A 27597-nucleotide genomic window follows, 5' to 3' on the forward strand; every position below is an offset into this window, starting at 1 on the left:
ACATTTAGTTATGTAGGAATACAGGGAATATCTAAATTGCTTTCATCAGGATTTGAAAACTTTCACGGAAATATTTTTCGCTGAGATTTGTCTATATTTCTGAAATTCCATAAGAGGCTGTTAGTTTTTACGCATTTAAAATTGCTCGTGGATAAATAAAATTGCATAAGCACAAATGGAATTAAAAACGTATCAATAATTCTTTACTGTTTAGCTGTAGATAAATCTTGGTATATCTATAGTAAAGGTCAAAGTCTTACGTGCTACATTTTATAAACGTTTTGTGCTGAGCTATTTAAATTGCATAGCATGATTATTATTATTTCAAATACATCATGCAAATTTACCAAAAAACATGGATTACATTATGGATAGCAGAATGACACTTATATATCGTGCTCATCTTTTGAAGTCTGCGATCTATAGCTATAAAAACTATCTTTAGTCAGACGTATAACGAGTAACAGGAATAACCAATCTTTCGGACAGGAAAACTGACCACGCCATTATACATAAAAACTACTATAGAACATTTCAAATAGATATTTAACTATTTTTTTCTTTGCCTTTTAGAGGACATTCAGAATAAAAAAAAACGATATTACAAAACTTACTAAGTTCAGCAACATCAGATAACAACTCACTAAATCATGGAAATACAAGACATTACATACATTGAGCATTATTCAACTAAGAAAATATCTGTTGGTTTCTATATGAAGGTAGTTAAAGTTATGTTGGTTGCTTTTACCAATTGCGTATGCAGCGCGAACGTGAGAATGAGAACCAAAAAAGTTTCAATAAACTGCATTTTTACTCTGAACTTGTTCAGTCCCACGTACTCTCCAAAAAATAGACCACTAAGCATTAGTCTCTTTGGAAATAAACACAATAATTGTTCTGATCTTGATCTTATCTTACAATCCCAGTTTGTTAGTAATCAATAAAAATAAGTCTAAACTAAAGCAAGTGAAGAATGAGATAGATATGACAAAAATAGTTTTTTGTTATTGTTGACCGGTAAAAACAAAATTTCGATATTTATACGTCTTATCCGACTATAAAGATTTCTCTAAATTCGAAAAAAAAATGTATTTCAGTAGTTCGGGTTAGCACAGTCGGTAAACTCGATAAAGCCATGATTAATGAATTTGAAGATTTAATTACAAATTGCGTAATTAAATTTTAAAACTGAAATGAAACAAAATTTTTGCATCGTTAATGAATATGTGTGCACGCATTATAATAAATTATACTATTTACAGAAAACTACAAAGTGAAGAAATCTCTTGCGTTTTGTAAGTCATAATGTTAAACTGCGTTTCTTAAACAAAGTATGAAACATAGAAAAAAATACAAATTGAAAAGTAGTTATCAATTTAATAGGCGATCTATAAATACACCAAGATACAAAAATATCATTCAGAGTCATTATTGATGTGTTGACACTACCTACAAATGTTGTTGACATAAGTTATAAAAATATGGACAATCTTGACATGAGGGAAAGAAAATATTTAAAGACTTTTATTTATTTTTTTACTTTGCGTTTCCTTTACAGTTGTACTTATAAATAATCTATATAATCGTATAACCACAGAAGATCACAAAACCAAAGGGCAAGTTTGAAAAAAATGTTTTAATGAACACCATACGTGTCATTACTGACGACTTTGTTATTCCTCATTACTTGTTCGTAGTTGTCGTTTGTCTTAGGTCCGATGAAGTGGTCATATGCATTACCATCATCGTCCGTTCGTTGTTTATTATTATGATCAGCTGTATCATATGTATTATCAACAGCTCTGTCATAAACATTAATGTTGTTCTTGTTTCTTCTACTATTTGATCGGTCATATACTCCCTCCGGTGATATTTCATAGTCTTTACTGGTGATATTATCTGAACTGCTGTGACCATAATTTCCCTTATTATTGTGCTCTTTTGATATTTGTTTTGCTAAACTGTAACCGCTATCAGCTTGCGATATTTGAAGCTGCATATTTGGTAACGGCAATTCATTTGGATTCGGCCTTACCAAAGAATATCCAGTTGCAGATTTTTCTATTTCGATATCTATCCGTTTACCCTTTAAATGATCGATTTGGTCATTTTCAAATTTATTTTGAGGGTCGCCTGATACAACAGTGTACATGTTATTGGTAGGGTTGTCTTTCGTCAATTGTATGTTACTTTCACCTGGATAAGCTACCATCTGAACTCCAGTATAATCTTTCAGTGAGGTCCGTTGCAAAGCAGATCCAACCACGCTTTCTGATCGTCTATCTGTATTGTGTTTCATCATATAAACCCTTCAAGTTAAAACTACCAGTTAAGTCTATCTTACTAAAGTTAATTATTTATTTTAAGTATCTTACATAGATATATAATAAAATGACAATTCAGCAGTCAGCAAACCTGCTGATTTTCGACTTACTCTTAGACTCAAGCTAAACATAGTTAAAGATTATTCACCTTTTTTAATATGATTTCAATTATAAAACAGATCTTGTCAGCTATTTCTCACAAAAGAGTAGGAAGCATCTACAACTATGTAGAAAATAGAAATGTTCCCCTTTTTGTCAATAAATAATGTACAATTAAGAACGTGTATATGCATTCATAATTGCAACTTGTATATAGTTTAAATTCTGTTTTTATATCAACACTTATGACCTAACCTTCAGAATATTTAATTTATGACTGTTAACCAAGCTAATCTGTTTGAATTGTTTTTGTATTTTGGGCATTTTTATAACTGTATATTATGTCATATGGACTTTGCCCATTAAGTAAGGTCATACGGGGACTTGTATTTGTTACGTTTCGTGATTTGATCTTTTTTAAGCTTTATGTGTTTGACAATCAAATCATATCACACCTTCTAGTTTATCTACACAAAATAAAACATTCAACGTGCAGCACAAGACGGGCAAAAGTATATGCAAAGAATAGGTTATAACCAAAAATTATCCTGAACATGATGAAATAAGTTATTAAAAAATGGATTTGAGTTTTCAATGGTACTATGGATTCATTATTATTCGTTGGATATGCATTTGCATGGTTTTCAACAGAACATGCGAACTACGAATTTGAATGTCCAACGAATTACAAAATTTATATATCGGTGCAAGCAGACTTTAGCAAAACCACGAAATCACAAATCCACGAAACAGCAAGTTTTTCGCTATCCATGAAAATTGTACCCATGGAAATAAATGAATCCAAAGTAAAACTTTATCATGATAAAATTGATATATTTTACCAACACCACTTTTGTACACCGATAACAACATATATAACATACCTTCTCCAATAAACTATTACACCAAAGATTACAGTAAGCACTATAGAACCTACGGTGACACCAATTATAGTTCCAACAGAAACTAAATATATAAATTAAGAATTCATTTTAAACATACATGTTTCAATTTGTTTTTACATAAATAAGGCTGTTAGTTTTCTCGTTTGAATTGTTTTACATTGTCTTATCAGGGCCTATTATAGCTGACTATGCGGTTTGGGCTTTGCTCATTGTTGAAGGCCGTACGGTGACCTATAGTTGTTAATGTCTGTGTCATTTTGGTCTTTTGTGGATAGTTGTCTCATTGACAATCATACCATAACTTTTTTTCTATATGTACCATGCCGAACAAAAGTTCAACATATCGGTCAAAAATGACATGAATTCAAGTTTGAAAATGAAAAACGAAATTGAAAGTAGATTCATCAGAAAATATAGATTAGAAACAGAAACAAAAAGTTACTGACAAGTACTCTGTGCATTTCAAAACGTTTTTGATATCTACTGATCTACTAGAGGCAATATGCAATCTAATTTAAACATGTTAGAATTGTTCATTCTTCACAATATATTTGGTGGTATCTTTAAATACGTACCTGGTTCAATTTTCGTTTGCACTACTGATGTAGTTGAACTTTCAACAAACTCAACACTATTCGTTAAATCTGTGTTAAATCAAAAAAATAATTAAAACGAGATAGTATTATTCTGAATTTGTATCTGCTTAATTCAAGGTCACTTTAGTTAACTTATTTAATTTGTAAAATTGAAATAACTAGAACTACGATAATTAAAATACAATTGCCATTTTTCTAACTTCTTTTAATCGAAGTTCATATAATTATATTATTCAGAATACATTTTTCATGTACATTTGTTGACCGGTAATGTTACCTGAGTTAACATTTAGCAAAACAGACGCGTGTTTCGTTATTTTTTTTTTTACCAAAGTACAAAAAAAAGAGCATTTTCCCATTTTGAAATACTGTTTATCTTTTTTTTTCTTTTCTTAACTTTGATATACAACAAATTTTCAGACAAAACTAAGAAATATGATTATAAAAGTACGAAAAACATGAACATGACAAAGTAAAGTTTTTTTATGTGTAATACCATCAAATCAAACATGTCAAATGTGCCTATTGAATATCTATAAAAACAGTAAAATCACCTAAATACCGAACGCAGAGGAAAATTCAAAAAGAAAAAATCTCTAATCAAATGGCAAAATAATCAAAAGCTCACACACATAAAACGATTGGATAACAACTGTCACATTCCTGACATGGTCCAGGAATTTACTCATGCAGGAAACGGCGACTTGAACCTTGTTCATAATATTGACAACGATATGTGAACAAAACAAACCGAAATAATCGGTAAAAACATAAAAACATTGAAGTACAGCAGTTAACATTGTGTAATAATCTTAATGACAATAAAATCAAAGAAATATGTAACAAAGACGAAAAGTCATTTAGACAAAGCACATTAGTAAAAATAAAACTAATGATGTCATGCTATCAATACAAAAATCAAATTCCCGAACTTACAACAATGCCTGTACAAAAACTTTTCAACTTGAAATAGTATTTGTGAAATATGTAATATTAGCTAATTCTGACTTTGTATACCCCGAATTATATAGTTACCCCAACAAAACTTACTGACATGTAACTGATTAAATTTCAAAGTCATTGAAATCAAATTTATCTTACATAAGACTCGGATTTCTTTTGAACTGAATCTTTCTGTGTGTATTGTTGTTTATTTGTTTTTCTACAACGGTTAGAGTATAGGGTGAGGGGATCCTTCGTAAATTTTGCGGACGCCATCACGAGTTGGTTGACCGTTATGGAATAACCGTTTCAAAAATGATATCGGATATGTTCCTTACGTCGTAACTACAATCCCCTTCCCTTTCATGAATGTGACCTACCGAATTAGACTATTTACCGGATTTGTAATCACATAAGCAACACGACGGGTGCCACATGTGGAGCAGGATCTGTTTACCCTTTCCGGAGCACCTGAGATCACCCCTAGTTTTTGGTGGGGTTCGTGTTGTTTATTCTTTAGTTTTCTATGTTGTGTCATGTGTACTATTGTTTTTCTGTTTGTCTTTTTCATTTTTAGCCACGGCGTTGTCAGTTTGTTTTAGATTTATGAGTTTTACTGTCCCTTTGGTATCTTTTGTCCCTCTTTTGAGATATTTAAAAAAAAACATGTTTCGCACGGCCGAATTTTTGCGCGTATCCCTAGTCAGGAGCCTCTGAACGTTGTTAGTCATGTATGTTTTTTTATTTATAGATTATTGTGTATATTTTGGAGTTCAGTATGACTTCCATTATGACTGAGCTAGTATACATTTTTGTTAAGGAGCCAGCTGAAGCACACCTCCGGGTGCGGGAGATTCTCGCTGCATTGAAGACAAAATGTCTCTTTGACACATTTCTTATTTTTATTCTCAATTTTATTACTTAATTGGGAAGATATTTTTATTAAAATAATCAGTTTGTAATGGAAATGTAGTTAGTTACTTTGGGATGAATGAATAAAGGCAGTTAAATAGTATACCGGATAAAATACTGAAGTGATCGTCATGTTAGAGGTTTAAAACTATACAACCTTGTCAAGCTCGACGTCCGGGACTAATCAAATTGGATATGTTTAATATAAGTTTATAGAAAAATACAAATGTATTAATACATTGAAAAATCTTGTATGTGCCGTACCTGCATTTGTGGTAGAGGTTCTTTCCGATGAAAAAGTATCTGTTGTTCCTAATAAAAAATGTTAATACTTCTACAGTAAATACTAATGTACAAATCATCAATAGTATATTTAATCTACTTATAGACGTTATTGTATACAGCTGGTAATCTACACACGCAGAACATTTGGTTTTGCAATGAAAACCGTGAGAAAATTTTCCGGTTGTGCTTGAGAGGAGTAATTGTCACCGCTTCAAAAGGTATGCGCATTTCTAAATCGTAATTTTCTTATTCAACTGATCAAAATATTGAAAATCGGAGAATGCTTTGCTGTGGTGAATACTTTAACTAAGAGATACATGTATCATTTACTGTTGTACGTGGAGCTGAACTCCTTCAAAATCAGTTGCCCCACGAGAAATTGCCTAAAAAAGTGACATATAAATTTTGAAGTGGTTCTATTTACAGACCTACAAGTTCAAATTTACTTTTTATTCAGTCAAATGGTATGAATGTCGTTTTGGGCGGCGTGTACGCTGTCCGGTGTTCATAAACATCTCAGTAAATCTAAAAAAAAACGCATATTTTCATTATGTAATGCGTGAGGGGATCGGTTCTAATTGAGGACATCGTGAATGCGTGAGGGGACGTGAAATCATATCTTCATATCCAAGGTATAAGTCTTTGAAAGTTGCATAAATGTGGTTAGATAGTTAATGAAAAAACACATTTGTGTGCATAAAAAAAAATTATGAGAAAGAAATTTTGAATATAATTGTGGGACGATAGGTTTTATAATATGTTTTACGAAAAGGAAAAAGAAAGTAGTGTGTCAACGATTTTGTTTCTTGCTACAAATAAAAGTTAAAAAATTTCGTATCAACCTAGTATATATATATTACGAAAAGAGTTATCTCCCCTTGAATTGCTTATTTTAAGAAAATTAATTGTGAAGATATTTGTTTAAATATTTTGATTTATACAACAAATCAGCAAGTTTTCTGTATATGAAAAAACAGTCTAATCAATAAATTCCAAATATGTGCCTAATAAAGGCAACAGTAGTAAACCGCTGTTCGAGATTCATAAATCGATTGAGAGAAAAAAAAACAAATCCGGGTTACAAACTAGAACTGAGGAAAAAACATGAAATATAAGAGGAGAACTATACGACACAACAGAAACACAACATGAAAATGTAACACACACAGAAACGGACTATATATATTATATAGCAATGGCCATTTCCCGACTTGACGCATGACATTTTAAGAAAAAATAATGCGATGCACCGCTTGTTTTCTGGCATGCCAAACCTTCCGCTTTTATGGAAATGTTAAATATAACATTTAAATGACAACATTACATGAGAGGACTACAATACAAATAAATGAGAGCACATATAGGACAGAGAAAACATAGCTAACAAATGGTACCAGGTTTTAAAAAAAAATATACGCCAGACGTGCGTTTCGTCCACACGAAACTATGAAAAAAGTTCGAATGCCAAAACAAGTACATTGAAGACCAAAAGTTGCAAAAAAGTTGTGCCTAATACGGGCAGGGTTATCTGCCTGGGATAAGAACATCCTTATTATTTATAATAATTCATACTTTTGCAACCAGTATTTTTTTTTTTATAAAATGACTATATAATAGATAAACATGCTAAAATCGAAGTGGTGACTTATTTTAGGATAAAAATGGATACATAAAACAACCCAAAACAGCACAAACAAATTCACAGTCGAGTTAACCAAAGCGATCAACGCACAAAGTGACGTCGCGTTTGAATTTCTAAAAAAAATACCCAAAATAAGATAGACTTAAGATAGAATTCAAGATAAGATTTGTAGTACTGCTATAACATTTAATAATAGAAATGAAAATTACAATATTAATTAAATCAAATTGTGGTAGTAAACTAGACCGATTATTGCCCAAATCCACGAATTTGGAGACATATTTGCAATTAATTGGTTAGACTATTTATTCATATAAAGACAACTGGGTGATTTATTGTTATTTCAAAATTCTATCTCATAATTTTTCTTTATGCACACAAATGTGTTTTTTTCATGAACAATCTAACCATTTAAAGGCAACTTTCAACGACTCATATATATAGCTTGTACATAAAGATATGAGTTCACTTCCCCTCACGCATTCACGATGTCCTCAATGAGAACCGATCCCCTCACGCATGACATTATGAAAATATGAGGTTTTAAAATTTATTAAGATGTCTATCGACACCGATCAGTGTACACGCCGCCCAAAACGACATTCATACGCATTGCCCGACAAAAAAGTAAATTGAACTTGTAGGTCTGTTAATAGAGCTATTTTAAAATTTTAATGTCACTTTTTTAAGGAATTTCTCGTGGGGCAACTGATTTTATAGGAGTTCAACTCCACGTAGAGCAATAAGACATACATGTATGTCTTCGTATAAGTATTCACCACAGCATAGCATTCTTCGATTTTCAATATTTTGATCAGTTGAATAAGAAAATTACGATTTAGAAATGCACATACCTTTTGAAGCGGTGACAATTACTCCACTCAAGCACAACCGGAAAATCCTCTCACGGTTTTCATTGCAGAACCAAATGTTCTGCGTGTGTAGATTACCAGCCGTGTTATAGACGTTATTGTATACAGCCAAGTTTAATAGTTTTCACTTGTAAAAAAACTACACATTTCAAATTAGGTGGTCGAATCGTCTTAGTAGTTCAACTATTTTTATAACTAGCCAGTCAACAATGAGGTTGTGAATGCAAGTCTTGCAAGTGCGGATGCACTCTACTTTTGTTTTAATTGACTAGGATTGTCAGTTTTTCTAGCGAACTTCAATTGTTTTCCTTGAGCAGTCTTGCTTTCTCCTCCAATACAAACTGATCGCCATGAAAAAGAACAACTGTGTTAATTGACATTAAACACCAATCAAAATATCAATAAAAATAATGTTGTGTACACTAATGATGTTATGCAAACAACAGACGCGATAGATTGCACACAATTATAACATAGTAAATAATAAATGAAACAGTTTCATTCTAAACTATTCATAACAGAAATTTATGTTCATTGCACAACATACAACAGACAATTAGACCATCAATATTCTCACTTAAATTGCTCTCATTTTTCACTTCAGGACCGTATGGTATTTTTTGGGGTTCATGTTGAAGGTCTAGTGGTTGCCAATAATTGCTTCACCCACTTCATTTGACCTTCGGTGAATAGTTGTATCATTGACAATTATACAACATCTTCTTATCTTGCTATTATATACTACAATAATTAAACGTTTTAATACGAATGATCAAGGTTTACAAAAACTATGAATTTCTGATTTTCTATAATACGTACCTCTGTGAGGTTTGATGGTAAACATATGTGAAAGAGTTGCTTCTCCTTTGCTCATGTTGCTATAAAACGGGTCTGTTGAATATAAACAAAAAGAATGACAAATTAATTAATTTAAGATGAACAATTAAAATTTGACAACTTGTATCGGCTTTATGGCATATTTAAGTGGGCATCGTCCACCTACTATGCAATTATAGTAAAAAGTAGAATTACATGACATTGTACTAGTTAACCATTTTTGTACCTAAAATTCAATTTGTTATCTGACCAGATCTAGCATGAATAAACTATACATCAGCAAGTCATGTTCAGTCAATTTTCAGATTTTTAGAAACTTTTGATATTTCACTAGATTTTAAGCAAACTACATGTATTAAGCAAACATGTCATACAATTATGCCCTATCGATAGCTTCACTATGTTTTCTATAAACAAATCTTATGTGCTTGGTCATAGAAAAGAAAATAGTAAAATGCAAATATTTATTACAGTACTTTTTTTAATAAAAAGGTTCAGCTAGAAAGAAATATTTTATTTATAATACAAATTTATGAAAACATGTCAATAGCATATTCTCCTTCAAAGTTTCTATATTATTTCCACAAGTACATTTTAGTAAAAAAAAACCAAGTCATTTTTATCTAAACAAGTCGTAAAATACTTACAATGGCAGATTGGTTGATTGCAATTGCATTGTCTGAACAGCTCTGAATTTACCGAATTACCTCAATTAATTTGAAAAATGACTGAAAATCTGAACAATATTATAATAATAATTCATCCTTCATTCTTTTAAAATAACTTAAAGGTCAATTTGACCATTTCAGACTCAAATTGTTCGTTAACAAGTGCTGAAATCTAAAAACAAAATCTTGTTCTCACCAAAATATTATGTTACGTGTATTCATGTACAAATTAGGAAAAACAAGAAAAAACATTTTTTAACTACAGATTAGGAAAACAATCTGGCTTTATCTCGGATATCTAACCTATCGTCATCCAACACTAGTGAAAAATTAATCATATCATTACTAAAGGTAGTTCAGAGGCATACAAAAAATGACAGAATTTTCTCATACTTTGCAAAAATGAAGGTTTTCTCATGCTTTTTAGAAGAAAAAAATGTGCATACATTGTTCATAAAAAAAAAAACATATTTTTCTGCATAAAAAGAAATCTATCAGACAGAGTTTTGAAATAAAATATGAGAAGCTAGGTTTTATTTTATATCTTTGGAAAATAAAAAAAAATGATGTCACCGAACTAGTTTTCTTGCTACAAGTAGAAAATGAAAATTTCCCTATATAAAATTGAGAATGGAAATGGGGAATGTACCAAAAAGACAACAAATCGACCCTCCTGACTAGGGACAGGCGCAAAAATGGGGATGGGTTAAACATGTTTGTGAGATCTCAACCCTACCCCAATACCTCTAGCCAATGCAGAAAAGTAAACGTTTAAATTTGGTACTAAAAGAGTTATATCTCCTCAAATGGCTTATTCTTAAAGCACAAATATATGGTATTCGTTAAAGTATTTTCGATAATATATGCAATGAATAACTAAGTTTTCGTAATATAAATTAACAATGTAACTAATAAATTGCAAATCTGTCTCTAAATTTGCAGATTAATACAGAGCTAGACTGATATTTATTGTGATTGTACAATTCAAGATGGCGGTATACCCCTGAACTACATGTACCTTAACGAATGGTTTAAATAGTGTTTTTCAACTTGGTTCACCGCCATCGTTACATAAGAAACGAACGCGTCAGAAAGTTCAACTTTTCTTTTAATATTTGAAAAAAGTAAAGAGATAACTTTCATAATCCATATTTCTTTAGTTTGTAAATATTATATCCACAAATGGGGGACAAGGAATCTGCACAAAGAAAAAGGAAACGAAGGCCAAAGATTTCTATGAAGACGATATGTGCTATCAACCAAGTAGATAAAGCAACAAGATTGTAAATAAAAAATGAAACGAAAATGAGTTAACAATTTTGTTTTGAGCAAGATCTGATTCCTAGTTATGTATTCTGTCCGTTGCAACCACATGGTACAAAGACTGCATAGAATATTTTACAATGCAAAGACTGAATTGAGAAACGTGTCAGGTATTTTAACTGCTTTTTATTCTACAAAAGAGTAATCATTTAAGCTTGAAAACAAAACATCTAAAGGCGAAATCAAGTTAGATTAGTTAGATTAGTGACTATTATTTAAATCTTACATTACCATGCATACAGCTGTGATTTATGTTAATCATGTGCGTATTAACATAAAGACACGGATGGTCTGTTAGGCCTTCTTTAAGCAAATTGATTTTACATTCCGTTATATTAATTCCCCCGTCACAGACATCAGGCTTAAACTTAAAGGTAAGATTGTTTATTTGTAGGCAGTCACCAACTTCAGATGGTTGATATGTTATGGAAAGTTGCTGATTTTCTAGTAGACCCATGTCACAACTTATTGTAATAGTTTCGTTGATTTTGTGACAGCTACTTTCTGACATCTCTATAACATAAAATACAGTATAACAATGATGAAAAACATTCAAATCAAAATAACGTAAGTACAAATGAAAGAAATAAAAATACAAAATAGGAAATAGAACGTCATGATATGCAGCTAAGCCTCAAGCAATAATGGGTATTATGCGACACTTTCACAGTGACTATGGTGTAAATGTAAAATATTAGGTCATGTCCGAAAAATATTAAAGCTTTTGTATGCATCTAAGAAACTGGGGGGGGGGGGGGGGGGGAGGGGGGCGAGGTTTTACAGACATTTGTATTATAAGAACTAATTTCAGAAAAAAAAAACGTTTATAGAATTGAGAATGGAAATGTGGGATGTGTCAAAATTACAAATACCCGAGCAATGAGCAAACAACAACCAAAGTCACCAATGGATCTTCAACACAGCAAGAAATTACGCCTCCGGGGGCGGGTTTCAGCTGGCCACTTAACAAAATTGTGTACTTATTCATTGAAAATTGACGTCACGCAAAACTCCTAAACACATAATATAATTATGAAGTGTAGTGTTGTTTCTCAACTACTTTCGGATATTTATGCTGTGAAATAATTATTATAAAATAAAACAGTAGAACACAGCAGTTCATAAGTCAAACATTTATCAAAGAAGTACCATACTAAAATTGGTTTCATGGTTCGAACTTGGCAATTATAATTACCTCCATAAATTCAGAATTCATGACGCATTCGGTAACCCTATGGTATACCACTAATAGAAATATAAGGATATATCTTTAAAACAACAGTGTTCTACCTCCAGATACAAAGTACTAAACAAACACGGGGAAGTATATAAAAGAGTTTCGTCATCGACAACATGTCTTCAGAAGATAGGAATAGTGCTTATGTAAATTTCTAGTAAGTATTAGAAATTAAACTCAAGTTGTTTGTGACCTACTAAATGAGACTATTTACCGGGTTTATGATAATATGAGCAATATGTTGTATTGTGCACAAATATTTGACTGTCTGTTTGTAAAGTTCTGTTTTTAGCCATGGCGTTGTCAGTTTATTTTCGATCTATGAATGTGACTGACCCTATTGTATCTTTCGCCTCCAGTGTGTAAAGGGTCACATAATAAACATTCATTTAACTCATATGTTCTCCTTTAACGCGTACGGTTAAGTCGGTACAATTAGGGTTTTTTCAACATCCTTGATATTTAAGACAATATATGATATGCATGTACTTTTTTCTACCATTGGTCGTCGGTTCATTATTCTTCACAAAGAATATAAGCTTTATGTATAACATGTATAATATATACTTACGGTTATCATTTGAGCACTTGTACGAAATATTGTAATATGCATACTCTGTTGTGTAAAGACATTTTGAATTTAGTTTAATCGGCTTTGTGCATTTCATTTGGTTGTGGCATGCATCAATAATCTGTGTTTTGTCTTTGTCAGAAATAAAACACTGCATTTGAGTTTCAGAACAGGATTGCCTTTTTTGTTGTATAGAAATATCCTTCATATCAATCAGGTATTTGTTTCCACAGTCAATATAAATCAGAACTTCTTTGTTTTCTAGATTCACTGGAATAAATTGGTATTGAAGAAAAACACGCGTGCATTAGTTAAGGATGCTAGGAGCTACATTTAACAAATTCTAACAAGTCAAGGGCGTTAAGTTCGATAAGGATGAAGATTTTCATTAATGTATTATGTATTTTTTAATGTTTTTTGCAACAATCTTTGGTATGTCAAACATCATATGAACATATCTCTGCTAATAGCCGGTTTGTCCCCAATGGTATTTGAAGCTAATATTGTATGTTTCGGCAATTACGTTTACCGACAGGATGTATGCATTCCTATTAACACTAATTGTGTCTATTGAATAACAGAATAGTTCATGTACTGCTTTCGATAACAATTTATGGCCAAACACAGAAAAGGTCAGTCTAAACTCCATTTTATTATAAGTATCAATATAGACATTTCAATTTTACACTATAAACTCTTCACGGAGATTTACGACAAAAAAGGTTTATTTTAAATTTCTACTTTTCGAAATATTATGCAGAATTTATATGTGTGGCGAATGAAGAAATACCTGGCATAAGTAAAGTTTTTTATTCTATCCAGTACTATAATGGATAACATTTCACTAATATTTCATTGCATATAAGTAAATAATCATATCAAATTATTCCTTTTGAACAAGATCAAGATGCTTGATTTCTTGATTGACAAAATATTTGTTACGTTCGGGGGACGTGTTTTTCAATAGACGGTCGGCATTCCAATGAGAACAAACTGTGCCCCTTTACTTGCCGACTTGTTTCTTTATTATTATGAGGCTGACGTCATGCAGGAACTTCTTAGGAAGAAAGATAAGAAGTTAGCAATATCCTTTAACTCTACTTTTCGCTATATAGATGATGTTCTTTCACTAAATAATTCAAAATTTGGTGACTATGTGGAACGCATCTATCAAATCGAGATGGAGATAAAGGATACTACAGATACAGTTAAGTCGGCCTCATATCTTGACTTACATCTAGAAATTGACAATGAGGGTCGGTTGAAAACAAAACTTTACGACAAAAGAGATGATTTCCGCTTTCCAATTGTGAACTTTCCATTTCTAAGTAGCAACATTCCAGCAGCACCTGCATACGGGGTATATATCTTCCAATTGATACGACATTCCCGTGCTTGCATTTCCTATCATGATTTTCTTGATAGAGGGTTGCTGCTCACAAGGAAGCTATTGAACCAAGAGTTCCAAATGGTGAAGTTGAAATCACCCCTTCGTAAATTTTACGGACGCCATCACGAGTTGGTTGACCGTTTCACAAATGATATCGGATATGTTCCTTACGTCGTAACTACAATCCCATTCCCTTTCATGAATGTGACCTACCGAATTAGAATAGTTACCGGTTTGTTATCACATAAGCAACTCGACGGTTGCCGCATGTGGAGCAGGATCTGCTTACCCTTCCGGAGCACCTGAGATCACCCCTAGTTTTTTGGTGGGGTTCGTGTTGTTTATTCTTTAGTTTTCTATTTTGTGTCGTGTGTGCTGTTGTTTGTTTGTCTTTTTCATTTTAAGCCATGGCGTTGTCAGTTTGTTTTAGATTTATGAGTTTGACTGTCCCTTTGGTATCTTTCGTCCCTCTTTTAAGAGAGTTAGCTTCTCAGTTTCAAGCTTCTCAGTTTCAAAATAAATGACTTTTCAAAACAATAGTTTATTTTGATAGAAAATTAATAAAGAAATCCAAAGAGCCCAAAAAAAAAAATATAGGTCACCGTGCTTGTTGTCGATATATAAGCCATTGGAATTTTGGCGGGAAAACATTCTCTCTTGACTTTTCATAGCTTTATCATTGACAAGTTGAAGTTCTCAAAAACTTTTAATTAATAATTTATATTTTGTAAGACTTTTACAGATGGCTTATCATTATACATGTAAAAGATTTACAAAAAGGAAAATGGGGGTCATCGCGCCAATTTTTTCAAGGCATTTAAATGGATAAAAGCAGAGGATGGCAAAAATCTGATAAAAAATCCAAAAAATGACAAGCCAGCTTCCTGAAATCAATAAAGATAAATATGTCGTGGCAAAAACTTCTCATTCTATTGAAACATTGTAAAAAGAGATACAAAACCTATAGAAGCGATCTGTTGCATTGTATTATGATTTTTCGCATTAAACTAGATCTCTAAAACTACAGTAATAGTTAAAAATACATATACATATACACCCGTTATTATTTTTTAATATCACAAAAAAAACCTAGATAACAGCACTTGCGAAATCAAATTTAAGATGAAAAATAAAATATCTGCACACACTTTGGAAATTATTTAAAAGTTGTTCTTAATTACTTACTTGAATCTTGTTCGCATTCGTAAGATAGTCTCACATATTTCTGTATAAGACATTTAGGACTAATTTCCCGTACACATATTGTATTAATGAAGCACATTTTTCCATCGCATCTCACAGAACAGTTCGTCATAACCGTTTTGGAAATGTCTTCACAAACTGACCAATATACATCACTTGACTGGTTAAGAATTTTTAATTCCTGAAGAACTGGTTCGTCGCAGTAATCCGTTACATTGTATATATTATTATCATATGGATATGAAGCAAGGAATATTTCTTAAAAGAGAAAACAAAGTTTTATTATAATAAATCTTCAAATGTCATTACAAGTCGGACATTGTTTGAATATCTGTAAATTCCATATTGGGCGAAAGTAAGCAATGCATATTAAGATTTGAATGTTCTTTTTGTACATATATTGGGGTATAACAACCCTATAAAATTCCAAAGAGGCATTCCAAATTTAAAATTACAGTTTTGTCAAAGGATATAAAAAAACACGATTTTTAAAAGTTTTTATCAAGTTTTTCAAGGATTGCTGTTACATGTGTGTTAGTCAATCATAATAACGTATTATAACGAAACATAAGGCCTTCAAAACGGAATTTCGTTTCTTTGTGTGTTACATTTTAAATTTGTATTTCTGATGTGTCGTTGTTCTCCTCTTATATTTGATGCGTTTCCCTCAGTTTTAGTTTGTAACCCGGATTTGTTTTTTTTTTCTCTTTCGCTTTATGAGTTTCGAACAGCGGTAGACACAGCCAATTTTGCATTGGTACTATGTCTGTACAAAAATTCTGTAATACTGTAAATCTACTTTTCATATTTAGTACTATTATTGTAATATTTAGGTACCTGTATTTTACAGTGCTTAATTTGTACTTGAAAATTTAAGTACTACATATTTTTGGTTACAACGTTACATTTTCAGCATTTTGACAGTATGTCTATTCCAAATCGCTTAAAATTATGATTTTCAAACACATGGAATATTGTGATCGCTTTTGGCATTATTTCTGTACCAAAATTTTAAGTACAAATCAAGTACTGTAAAATACAGGTACGTAAAAAGTACAATAATTTTAAAGTAAAGAAATAGTACTAAATATCAAAAGTTAATTTTCAGTACGACAGATTTTAAGTACAAAAATAGTACCTCTGCAAATTGGCTGTGTACTACTGATGCCTTTATTTAGGAAACCTATCTGGGAGATTTTTCCGCCCCTGACTATATCTAGCAATGTTAGCTCCAAACAAAATGTTAAATTACACAAATGATATCGGATACGTTCCTTACGTCTAAAGTACAATCCCTTTCCCTTTCATAAATGTGACCTACCGAATTAGACTATTTACTGGATTTGTTATCTCATAAGTCACACGACGGGTGCCACATGTGGAGCAGAATCTGCTTACCCTTCCGGAGCACCTGAGATCACCCCTTGTATTTGGTGGGGTTCGAGTTGTTTATTCTTTAGTTGTCTATGTTGTGTCGTGTGTACTATTGTTTGTCTGCTTGTCCTTTTCATTCTTAGCCATGCCGTTGTTAGTTAATTTTTGATTTATGAGTTTGACTGTCCCTCTGGTATCATTTGACCCTTTTATAAAGTGTCATTGCTAACTATTAACTCTGTCAAAATAGACAGTGTTGTTTCTCTCGATTATTTCATTGACTTTTTTTATGACAAAACCTGAGACTTTTGTAAAAAAAAGAATACAAACATACCTTGTTGCTGATCACTGTTATTACAAGAAAAGTGAAATTCGATATTGATGAATACATCACTTAAACACGTCTGTAATAAGGATTTATCGGTCGTTCCTGTGTTATCTGAGATATTACATACGATCTCAAATTGTCCAGATGTCTCATTTTTTTCAGCAATTTGTCGAGTAACGTTTCTTTCGGAATAAGTTTCATTACACAGTTTAGGTATAATCGTACTGTGCACAGGCAAAAAATCAGTGACTACATGATAAGTTTTCAGGTCTAAAATAACAATAAAGATATTTTACCACATTTATTTTAAATATAAAAAAAGCTAAAATGAGTGCGTCTAATTGGGTTAAAGACCATCTCAAAATGAGATGAACTTTATAGCTCTATGTTTTTTTAACCCAGTTATCCAATATTTAAAAATGGTGTTCTTTCAAAGTGAACAAATCCTGGATAGATATATAAGTTGTACTACATGTAAGCGCACAATTATCATAGGTTTTCGATTACACTTACAAATAGGTTGTCAAAATTAGTATGATGTGTTGTATGCATTGTCAAGTCGATCACACGTGTAATTCACATGATCAATCAAACGATAAACGATAGACTTCTTGTACTTAACCGGCACGAACTGTTCTGTCTGTGGTATTACTCTAACGTACAAGGCAGTACAACGAGTTAAACACTAAGCCGACCATCAAGTTCTTTCTACAGAAAATAAAAGCATAAACATATCTGGTTTTTTTGTTTAAGTTCAAACAGACCTTCGAATGTATTTGCATGTTCTTTTGACATTGGTCTTTCACTGCTTATTTTCATATCCATCTTATTTTAGTCTTTGTACAATTTGCGTCTTCTTTTCTTGGCGTTATGTCTTCATTTTGATCTCAAATGAATCTTATGCGGACGTGCACATGGATTTAGCTAATCAATGCGTTCTTTAGAAAAGCCCATCGAGATAATGTAATATAAACGATTTGGAATATAATCATATTTCAATGCCATTTTATTTCTACACATATACTGTATACTGAATACACTTTTATAAAGCCAAAGCATGCACAAGTACACGCATTGCGTATTTTCATTTTACTTTTTTCGAGATAGATGACATAAATGTAAAACTCTTTTGACGTGACTGCAACTGTTTCAAATAACGACATTACTTCCTTCAATTATGGGAAAAGGAAAACAACTATTTCGTTAACTTAATTCCCTTTTTTGTTAAATCTTCATCTCAAATATCTTAAGGTTGCTTTCTTTATAATCATTAGTAAGATTTTACATTCAACTATTATATATTTCCATGAAATCAAAATATTTTTCAGCATTACTAATTGTTGTTTTATTTTTATTGCATTTTCCAGGAATTTTTGCATTAATGTCCATTCTTCGTCCTTCGCTCTTTGCTAGAAAGTTGTCTAAATGGCATTCACACAACATATTCTTTTTTTTTCTTTATCACAACGATTTAATTTTAGATTCAATTACGCAAATGTAACGTATGTAAACCTTACTTAAATTGGTTTTTGAAATACTTAGGCCTTTCTCCCTCAAGATTAGATCACCGTTAAATGTACCTTTGCAAAACTTTAAGGATTTGTTGGTCCTATGCTCTCCACATTCGAATTTTATTTGGCCTTTTCAACTTTTTTATATTTTAGCGTTACTGATGCGTCTTTTAGTAGACGAAACCTTATCGGGCATCTGACGCAAATACAAAATGTCATACCTGGTATTTATGATGAGGAGAGGATTGAGATCCTTTAAAATGCTTAAACCCACCACATTCTGTATGTATGTGCCGATTCCAAGTAAGGAGCCTGTAATTCAGTTGTTGTTTGTTGATGTGTAAAATATTTGTTTTTCGGGTAATTTTTTTTGTACATAAATTAGGCCGTTAGTTTTTTCGTTTGAATTATTTTACGTTTGTAATTTCGGTGCCTTCTACAAAATGTATAGCTAACTTTGCGGTTTCGGCTTTGTTGAATGTCGTACGGTGACCTATAGTTCTGTGTCATTTGATCCCTATCCATCATATACAATCAGTAAATACCCAACAAACAAACAAACAAAAAGCAAAGGAACACTTTTATTGATATTCCTCAAAGTCACAGTAAGGCCTTCAACACAAAGCAACAAAAAAACTCTGACCTCACTGCACGTTGAAGGTGACCCATAGTACCTGCTTGAGCGTAAATATGTGCAAAATAATGTGGGTTTTGGTTACCTATGTGTTGGATACATGTTCAATGGGGAATTTGAACGTACAACTATAATTTGTAAACTTCATGTCATGTAGTCTCTGTTAGTTACATTGAAGTGTATCACAGTGTACATGTATGATTATGAAAGCTCAACATAAACACCCGGAGACTGATTTTTTTTTATAAAATCTCTAGCGTGATATAGTTCAGGGGATGTTGGAAATACCGTGATTTTGCCTGCCGCTTTACGACATCGCGATCGTATGGTGACACGGAGTTTCATATATAAAAGTATTTTGTCATTAAAGCAATTAGTAAATAATAGTGACTCAATATATGCAACTGATTTAATTACATAAAACGTACCTTCGATACCCGTTGTAGTAGTATATCCAACAAAAGCAGTAAACCAAATCAATACGGAAAAAGTCATTGCAAACCTAAGTTCACTTGTATGGTAAACTATTTAGGAAGTTTATGTAATGCAATAGAATAATAAAACACAGTTGATATGCCTGTTATTAAGACAAAATGGGACGATTCTTTCAAAGAGTCACGCATAAATACCCACACATTTAATCGACACTTAAAGTTTACAATACACTTGATAGGCTTTTTAAAAATAACATATCGCAATGAGAAGAACGCGGAAGTAAACACTTCCGTGTCTTATTGAACAAAAGTTGTACATGTTGTTAAGTTGTTAAAAATAATCGTATTTGTCATGGACTATTCAAGTTCATTTTGACTCTACTTAGTCGAAAGTAGCAGTTTCATTTTTTATCGATTGTATATTATTTGCACTTCAATGAATACTTATGTTGGTGTCTACACGTGCATACTTTAGGAGTTTCACCGATTTTTTAAATCAGCACGATGATCACATGTTGCTTAAATCTACCTCGATATATCTCTAATGCAAAGTCTCGTTAGTAATAATACTAAATCTGTTTGTTTTACAAAACCAAGTTCACGGTATTTGGCTACCCAAAATTCATGTTTTAGTATTGATGTTATATTTTATTATTCTCATCGGATATTGAGTATGAATTATTCTAAGTACGAAGGACTTTCTTATCCCAGACAGATAACCTTATCCGTATTTGACACAACTTTTCGAAATTTTTGGTCATCAATGCTTGCATTTTTTTTTCTGGTTTTATTTGTTTTTTTGACCTGAGCGTCACTGATGAGTTTAATGTAGACGAAACATGCGTCTGACGTATTAATAGTTTATTGATGGTTTTAGGCTCATGATATTTCAATCCTTTGGATAACACATTTCGCAGGGCAGTGTTATTGACAATGTTGAGGTCATCGGTAAAAACGTGGCTAGCAGGATTATAATTATGTGAATTGGGAAGTACAATCTACCAAAGTTTGAATAAAGTGGATGTATGTAATTTTGGGGAACCATACAGCCTTCAACATCGATGAAAATCCATACTTTATAGTCGGTAATAAAAGGCACCGGGCCCAGATATAAGTAAAGATGAATTCCCATTGAGCAGATTGAAAATATGATAGTTATTTCAAACCATTGACTTGTTTGAAAGTAACATTTACGTTACGTTAAATAAAAAAAAAATCACAATTATGGGAATTTCCGTTAATGGGTAACCTTTTAAAACGATGTCCATCCTTTGGTTGATATGCTGAACGTAGAGAAAGCTAACTTTTAAGATATTATCAATGATGAATTTTTAGCAGGTTTGAAGTATTTATTGAGAATTTAGCTATAAAATTATACGGAGAGAAACAATTGTATTTATTCATGTTATTGTCGAATTGATTTATTTGCGTTTTAGTTATTTCGGGCTATATATTTTCCGATATCATGATACTAGTATAGGCCTTGGTTTAATTCTTCACTCACAAATATGTATCGACTGTATTATACACAAAAAATAAAAACTATATGTCACCGTACGGTCTTTACAAATGAGCAAGACTCACGTATCTAGTTCGAAACCCACACAAGTCTAGCAATAACCAGAGGCCCTTGACTTGAGTAAGGGGAAAAAGTGCGGCGAGGTTTAACAAGAATGCATTAGACTGCAAGAATGGTTAAGAACGCATTAAGAATGTAATGTGACGTAATAATTTGTACAAAGCATACTACGAAGTCATGTGACGTACGAACATAAAAATAGTTAACAACAGGAACATAATTGTTAAACTCGATAAATGAAACCCTTATACAGAATCGGGTATACTTTTTCCATTGTATACCTACAATCCACTGTTGCTTTTTGAATTATGTCAATAAAGTACCCTTAAAATGTTATTTAAAAAGGGCAATAATTCTCAAAAGTTACAGTTACGTCGCATCTGAAAGTTGTGAACAAAAATCAATATAAGTAAATTGTCTACTAAATCGATTTCAAGTGTACAAAGCGGACTTTTTTCGTGATGATATATGGACTGTTATACGCAAGCTGCATAGTATCCGTCTTCGGCTTCGTCTACAAATCAAATATTTACTTCAAGGCATCGTCCAAACGAAAGTATCGTTGTGTGTTAAAAAAAAACAAAAATGGCATATTCGTGAATAGGAGAAACATTCATTGGTCATTTTAGATTTTCTGTTATTATGAAAGAGATGTAAAAGATAACAAAAGCATACAATAACTCGTCAGTTGAAATGAAACTGGCAATACACTGACAGACAACAGTACACAAACAAATACAAAGAAGTACAGACGGACAAACATGAACACCCCACAACATACGTTGGTGATATACGATGCTCCGGAAAGGGAATTATATACACCGCCTGCAATGAGTCAATAGCTATAAACCACTTTTCCTTCTGGACTTAACAAAAAGTGCAACTTTTAGTGGTCTGGTGTTACTAGTGTCAGTAAAATCTAGAAATGTCTCACAGTACACGATATATTAGTAAATTGTACCGACGCCATCACCAGTTGGTTGACCGTTATGGAATAACCGTTTCACAAATGATATCGGACATGTTACTTACGTCGTCTTACAATCCCCATCTCTTTCATGAATGTGACCTACCAAATAAGACTTTTTATCGGATTTGTTATAACATGGGCAACACGACGGGTGCAATGTGTAGATTAGGATATGCTTACCCTTCCGGAGCACCTATGATCACCCCTTGTTTTGGTGGGGTTCGTTTTGCTTATTCTTTAGTTTTCTACGTTGTCATGTCTGTTTGTCTGTTTGTCTTTTTCATTTTTAGCCATGTCTTGGTAAGTTTATTTTTTGATTGATGAGTTTGACTGTCCTTTTGGAATCTTTCGTCTGATAGTATGATAGAATTGATTACAAATAAGATACATATTTATAATTATTATAAATTATTTAAAAGCTAATCCCTTATGACTTTTCAAGGACATGAACTATTTGTAAACTTTAATCATAAAGTTCTATAATCAATAGAACGTGACATTATGGTAGAATAATACACAAAATGTATACTACCCATTACATATCATACATGCATGGCTGATTACAAGCTTGCTTTGTTTTGCATACATGTATTTGTCTTATTTTGAGTTTGTTTTCCTTTGAATGTGTAACACAGTTAATTGCATATTTATTACTAATGCTGTCTTATAAACGTGAACTTTATAACTCCATATTCTCATTCAATTATATTTTGAATCAAAACATATCTATTGGAGGTCTTTTCGTGCTTGAATTGATAAATATATTCAGAAGTAGTATATTAAGCTAAGCATATTCAATTTGATAATGGCAATTTTTTTTAACCCAAAGCGTTTTAACTCTGATGCGTAGTTTGTACTGTCAACTATATACATTGCATCAACTCACACAAGAACAATATTACACATCACGTCACAAATGTGTTGTCAAGATACTAAAATGTACTCTTTCAATAAATATTCGTGCTATAAATTTTAATTCATAGTCACTTCAAAAGCATTATATAGTATGAATTCAAAAAGATTCAAACTTTCATACACTTAAATGCAATGTGAATGTTATATAAATTGTTATTCTTACCTATCTTTGATTGCGCCCTAGTTGCCCTATAATGAATCTTTTAGTTTATGATATCGAAAACCGTGATGTAATAATTTTAACAATAATACATGACTTTCTCTCGCTAAAATCTAATACGTTGTTACATATTCGAGCGAATCGTACAAGTTGAGATATATAAACACCCTATTTTATATAAGATGGAGACAAGGGTACGTCATCATCTAAAAATTGATAATTAACGATAGAAAATGAAAAATCATCTCTTTTATCATATTTTTTCTATATCAAGCCTTCCGTTAATGATATAGATATAAAGATCGAGGAAAGGGCAGTGGTCATTGATAGTATTAGCTTTATTTAAAGTAAGTTCAACAGGATAAATTTCTTTAGTATCCATACTGAAGTCGTCATTACTGATATATATCATCCAACTATCTACAAGTATTGTTAACTTTTTGTATCGAATGTTGTTTTGATGGGTCTTTGCTAATTTTAGTCATAAATTGTAACTCATAACAATACAAAAGCAGGTCTGCAATAAGTGGTGCACAGTTAGTCCCCATTGGAATTCAAATAACTTTAGCATACCGCATTTGACATATACCCGGGTTTGTATTTACATAAACAACACAGCGGCCGCGACATGTGGAGGATCTGCTTACCATCTGGGGCCTTTGACATGATTCCTAGTTTTTATTAGGTTTATGTGGCTCTTTCATGTTAGTCGTAAGCTTTCTACTCTTTCTTGCATGAACTGTTATTTGCCTGGTTTTTCTTTCTAATTTTGCAATTATGGCGATATAAGTTTCTTTTTCGCCTGATGAATGTGACTTTTCATTTTACATCATTCGCCTCTCATTTAGTTGCTTAACTTGGTAGATATTGTTCATGCGAGTTGTTATATTTCCTTTATTTATTTAGTCAGAAAATAACAGTTTTAAAGAAGTCAATGAATTTGAATGAAAACGTTTAACTCTCTTTACTATTTATTACAGAATGAACTATCTACACTTGCTAACTTTCTATATAATGTGTTTCGCTGTAAAGTCGTACGGTAATCACATGCTGCTTAAATATTCTGTTTGTTTTGTTTTTCCAAACCAGGTTAACAGTAAGGATACATTGATTTGTATGAGTAAATATTTATTTAGTTTGAATTAAAAAAAAAAAACAACCGTTACAATAGGAATCATATGATAGTAGGATTTGAATGATGTCTTTGATTTCTACTTATTGACACAAGTGCGAGTAGAATTAAATGAGAAATTGTTTGAACACGTCATATAAAAGTACATGCACATCATGCAAATACTGAAGCCCTTATGAATTATCAAATTTATTTTAAAAAAATCGATACGGTAAATAAGTACACCATTCGAATACTGGCATACTAGTAAATTACTATGTTCTAACTTTATACAAAGAAAGTGTGCTATGGTTGCCTGTAGTATCTTCTTTTTTGAACAGGTAATACGAGTTACATGTGGCAGATTCTCCATCAAAAGATATATAGAAGCATTCAATGTCTTCCAAACATGAGTGGGCACACTCACTGATCGAACAGCGGATGACTTCTTTCAGAAAGACAGGCACCAACGCCGTTGTGTCCATCCGCTTCAAATATATACTGTTGCTTCCTCTTTCCGCTGTAAATAAACAAAAATAATAGTTTTAAATACTTTTATCTTACCTCCTATACATTTTTAGGAATATGACAGGTTAAAATCGTCCGCGTGGAGACCGTGTATATTCCATTTTAAGGGGGCCGGGTTAATCGATACACAGTTAGTACTTGGGTTGTTGATATTAAATTGTTATTGTTGACATTATTTTTTTTTTGGTTGCAAACATGACTCTGACGTAAATGACGAAAAGAGCAGCTATCCGTGTGTGTATTGCTTAGAATGTCGAAAATATCAATCAAATACTTATGATTTTCAATAAAAGACAAGAATAAGCACAGGCATAACTAATATAATCTGCCTTTGGTAGAACAATTAAAACAAGAAAAACAATAGCCTAAATAATGTATAACACAATAAACGAAAACACATATGAATTACAGACACCTGACTTTTGGTGGACTCGCAAAGAAGAAAACAGAGAATTTATGATAGCTGCGTCCGTCTGTCCGCTTAAAAGCATTCATAGCACTGCACCTCAAAAACATTTAATACAAAAAAATATACAGACAACATACGTCAACCAGAAACAAAGAAACTAATTTTGAATTCTGCATATATGTCTAAACGTGTACTTACGCAACCAATCCGTTTCAGTGCACACATCTTTTACAATATCCTCAGAGGCAGCCCTAGTATTCAAATGAAAGCCAACACATGTAATTCGTCCATTAACGTTTGCATGTGCCTCCCCGAAATCCCCACCAATTCTTAATGTACCTGCCAATTCTGTGCTCTTACGGTTGGAGAGCATTCCATAGACATCCTTCAAGCCATCAATACGTAATGATACGTACCCTTCTTTACCTACACCAAGTGCAATATAGTACCATCTGTTTTTTCCAAAATTGCTGAGTTCCAGTAAAAGTATTCAAAACAGAATTTACTTTTCTATAAAGTTTTAATTTCATATCATTGGTCCAAACGATTATTTCCGAGATTCCCTAACTGTCTCTGTAATGAAACAAGGACGAAGGAGTGTCAGATGTAAAAAAGAACCACCCTTGAAAACTGTAATGTTTTATGTTAGTAGTTGAACTATCCACATCGACATCAATAAAAGAAGAACCGTCGAACGCCATAGCATTAAAAGGGAAATCTTGTGGCTTGCCATTAAAAGTGTTATTACACGTGCCATATACGTAAGTAGTTATTAACACTTCAGATGAACATGTTTGGCTATCAAACGGCCATAGTCTCGTGAGAACTCCGGTATATACTTGTGTTGCTAAAAATAAGAATGTGGAAAAAGATTTAGAGACTTAATCATATATACTCTCATGAATCTTCTACACAATGAACAAAACCAAAGGTGGTAATGTGGCAATTTATTACACACAATTACACCCTACTACACAATAAACAAAACCAAAGGTGGTAATGTGGGAATTTATGACACACAATTACACCCTACTACACCATAAACAAAACCAAAGGTGGTAATATGGGCATTTTTGACAAACAATTACACCCTACTACACAATAAACAAAACCAAAGATGGTAATGTGGGCATTTATGACACACAATTACACCCTACTAAACAAAAAACAAAACCAAAGGTGGTAATGTGGGAATTTCTGACATACAATTACACCCTACTACACAATAAACAAAACCAAAGGTGGTAATGTGGCAATTTATGACACACAATTACACCCTACTACACAATGAGTAGTGAGGTGATAGTATGTGATTCATGACACATTATCACAACATATTAGACAATGAGGGAATGGTAAAAAATGTTATATATTAATTGCATGATTTAGGTGTAGTGTTTCCCCAATGATTGATGGATAAAAATGAAAACTTGAAACATATATGTTTTCGCGACCTACATTTCATTGTGAACATTAGAAGGCTTCAAACTTTGGTTGAATAAAAATACAATAAGTTTTTTTTATTGAAATTGAAAAAATTGTATACGTAAAAGTGGTAGTGTCATTTTGAGTTTATGATTATCTTCAAATCATAAAATAACAAATCATAAAACATAATATATTTGACAAACCTACATTTTGTACCTTAGACAAAGTTTGCCTTAGATCGATGTGACTTCTGTGTGTAGATCATGTGTGCCCCTATAGCTTTCCTTTTTTTTTTGGTAACTGCACAATAAGCATTCGCTTTTTCTGCATTGGCCAGAGGTAAAGGGGAAGGTTGAGTTTAAAAAAAAACATTTTCAACCTCGCCGCAGTTTCGCACTTGTCCCAAG

At 32.2% G+C, this 27597-nt stretch overlaps 1 protein-coding gene across 1 annotated transcript; it reads right to left on the bottom strand.

Moving 5' to 3' along the window:
- Positions 1 to 1398: 1398 nt before the first annotated feature.
- On the bottom strand, positions 1399 to 20228 carry LOC143044284 (uncharacterized). The gene is made up of 10 exons (XM_076216222.1): positions 20085 to 20228; positions 17518 to 17781; positions 15792 to 16067; positions 13217 to 13486; positions 11640 to 11921; positions 9400 to 9471; positions 6046 to 6093; positions 3907 to 3975; positions 3311 to 3392; positions 1399 to 2312 (listed from the first exon to the last, which is right to left on the bottom strand). The coding sequence occupies exons 1-10, from the start codon at positions 20149 to 20151 to the stop codon at positions 1640 to 1642; spliced, it is 2103 nt and encodes a 700-aa protein (XP_076072337.1). The 5' UTR covers positions 20152 to 20228; the 3' UTR covers positions 1399 to 1639.
- Between the last annotated feature and the right edge of the window lie 7369 nt (positions 20229 to 27597).

Source organism: Mytilus galloprovincialis, chromosome 9 (genome assembly GCF_965363235.1).
Source record: "Mytilus galloprovincialis chromosome 9, xbMytGall1.hap1.1, whole genome shotgun sequence".
NCBI lineage: Eukaryota > Metazoa > Mollusca > Bivalvia > Mytilida > Mytilidae > Mytilus > Mytilus galloprovincialis.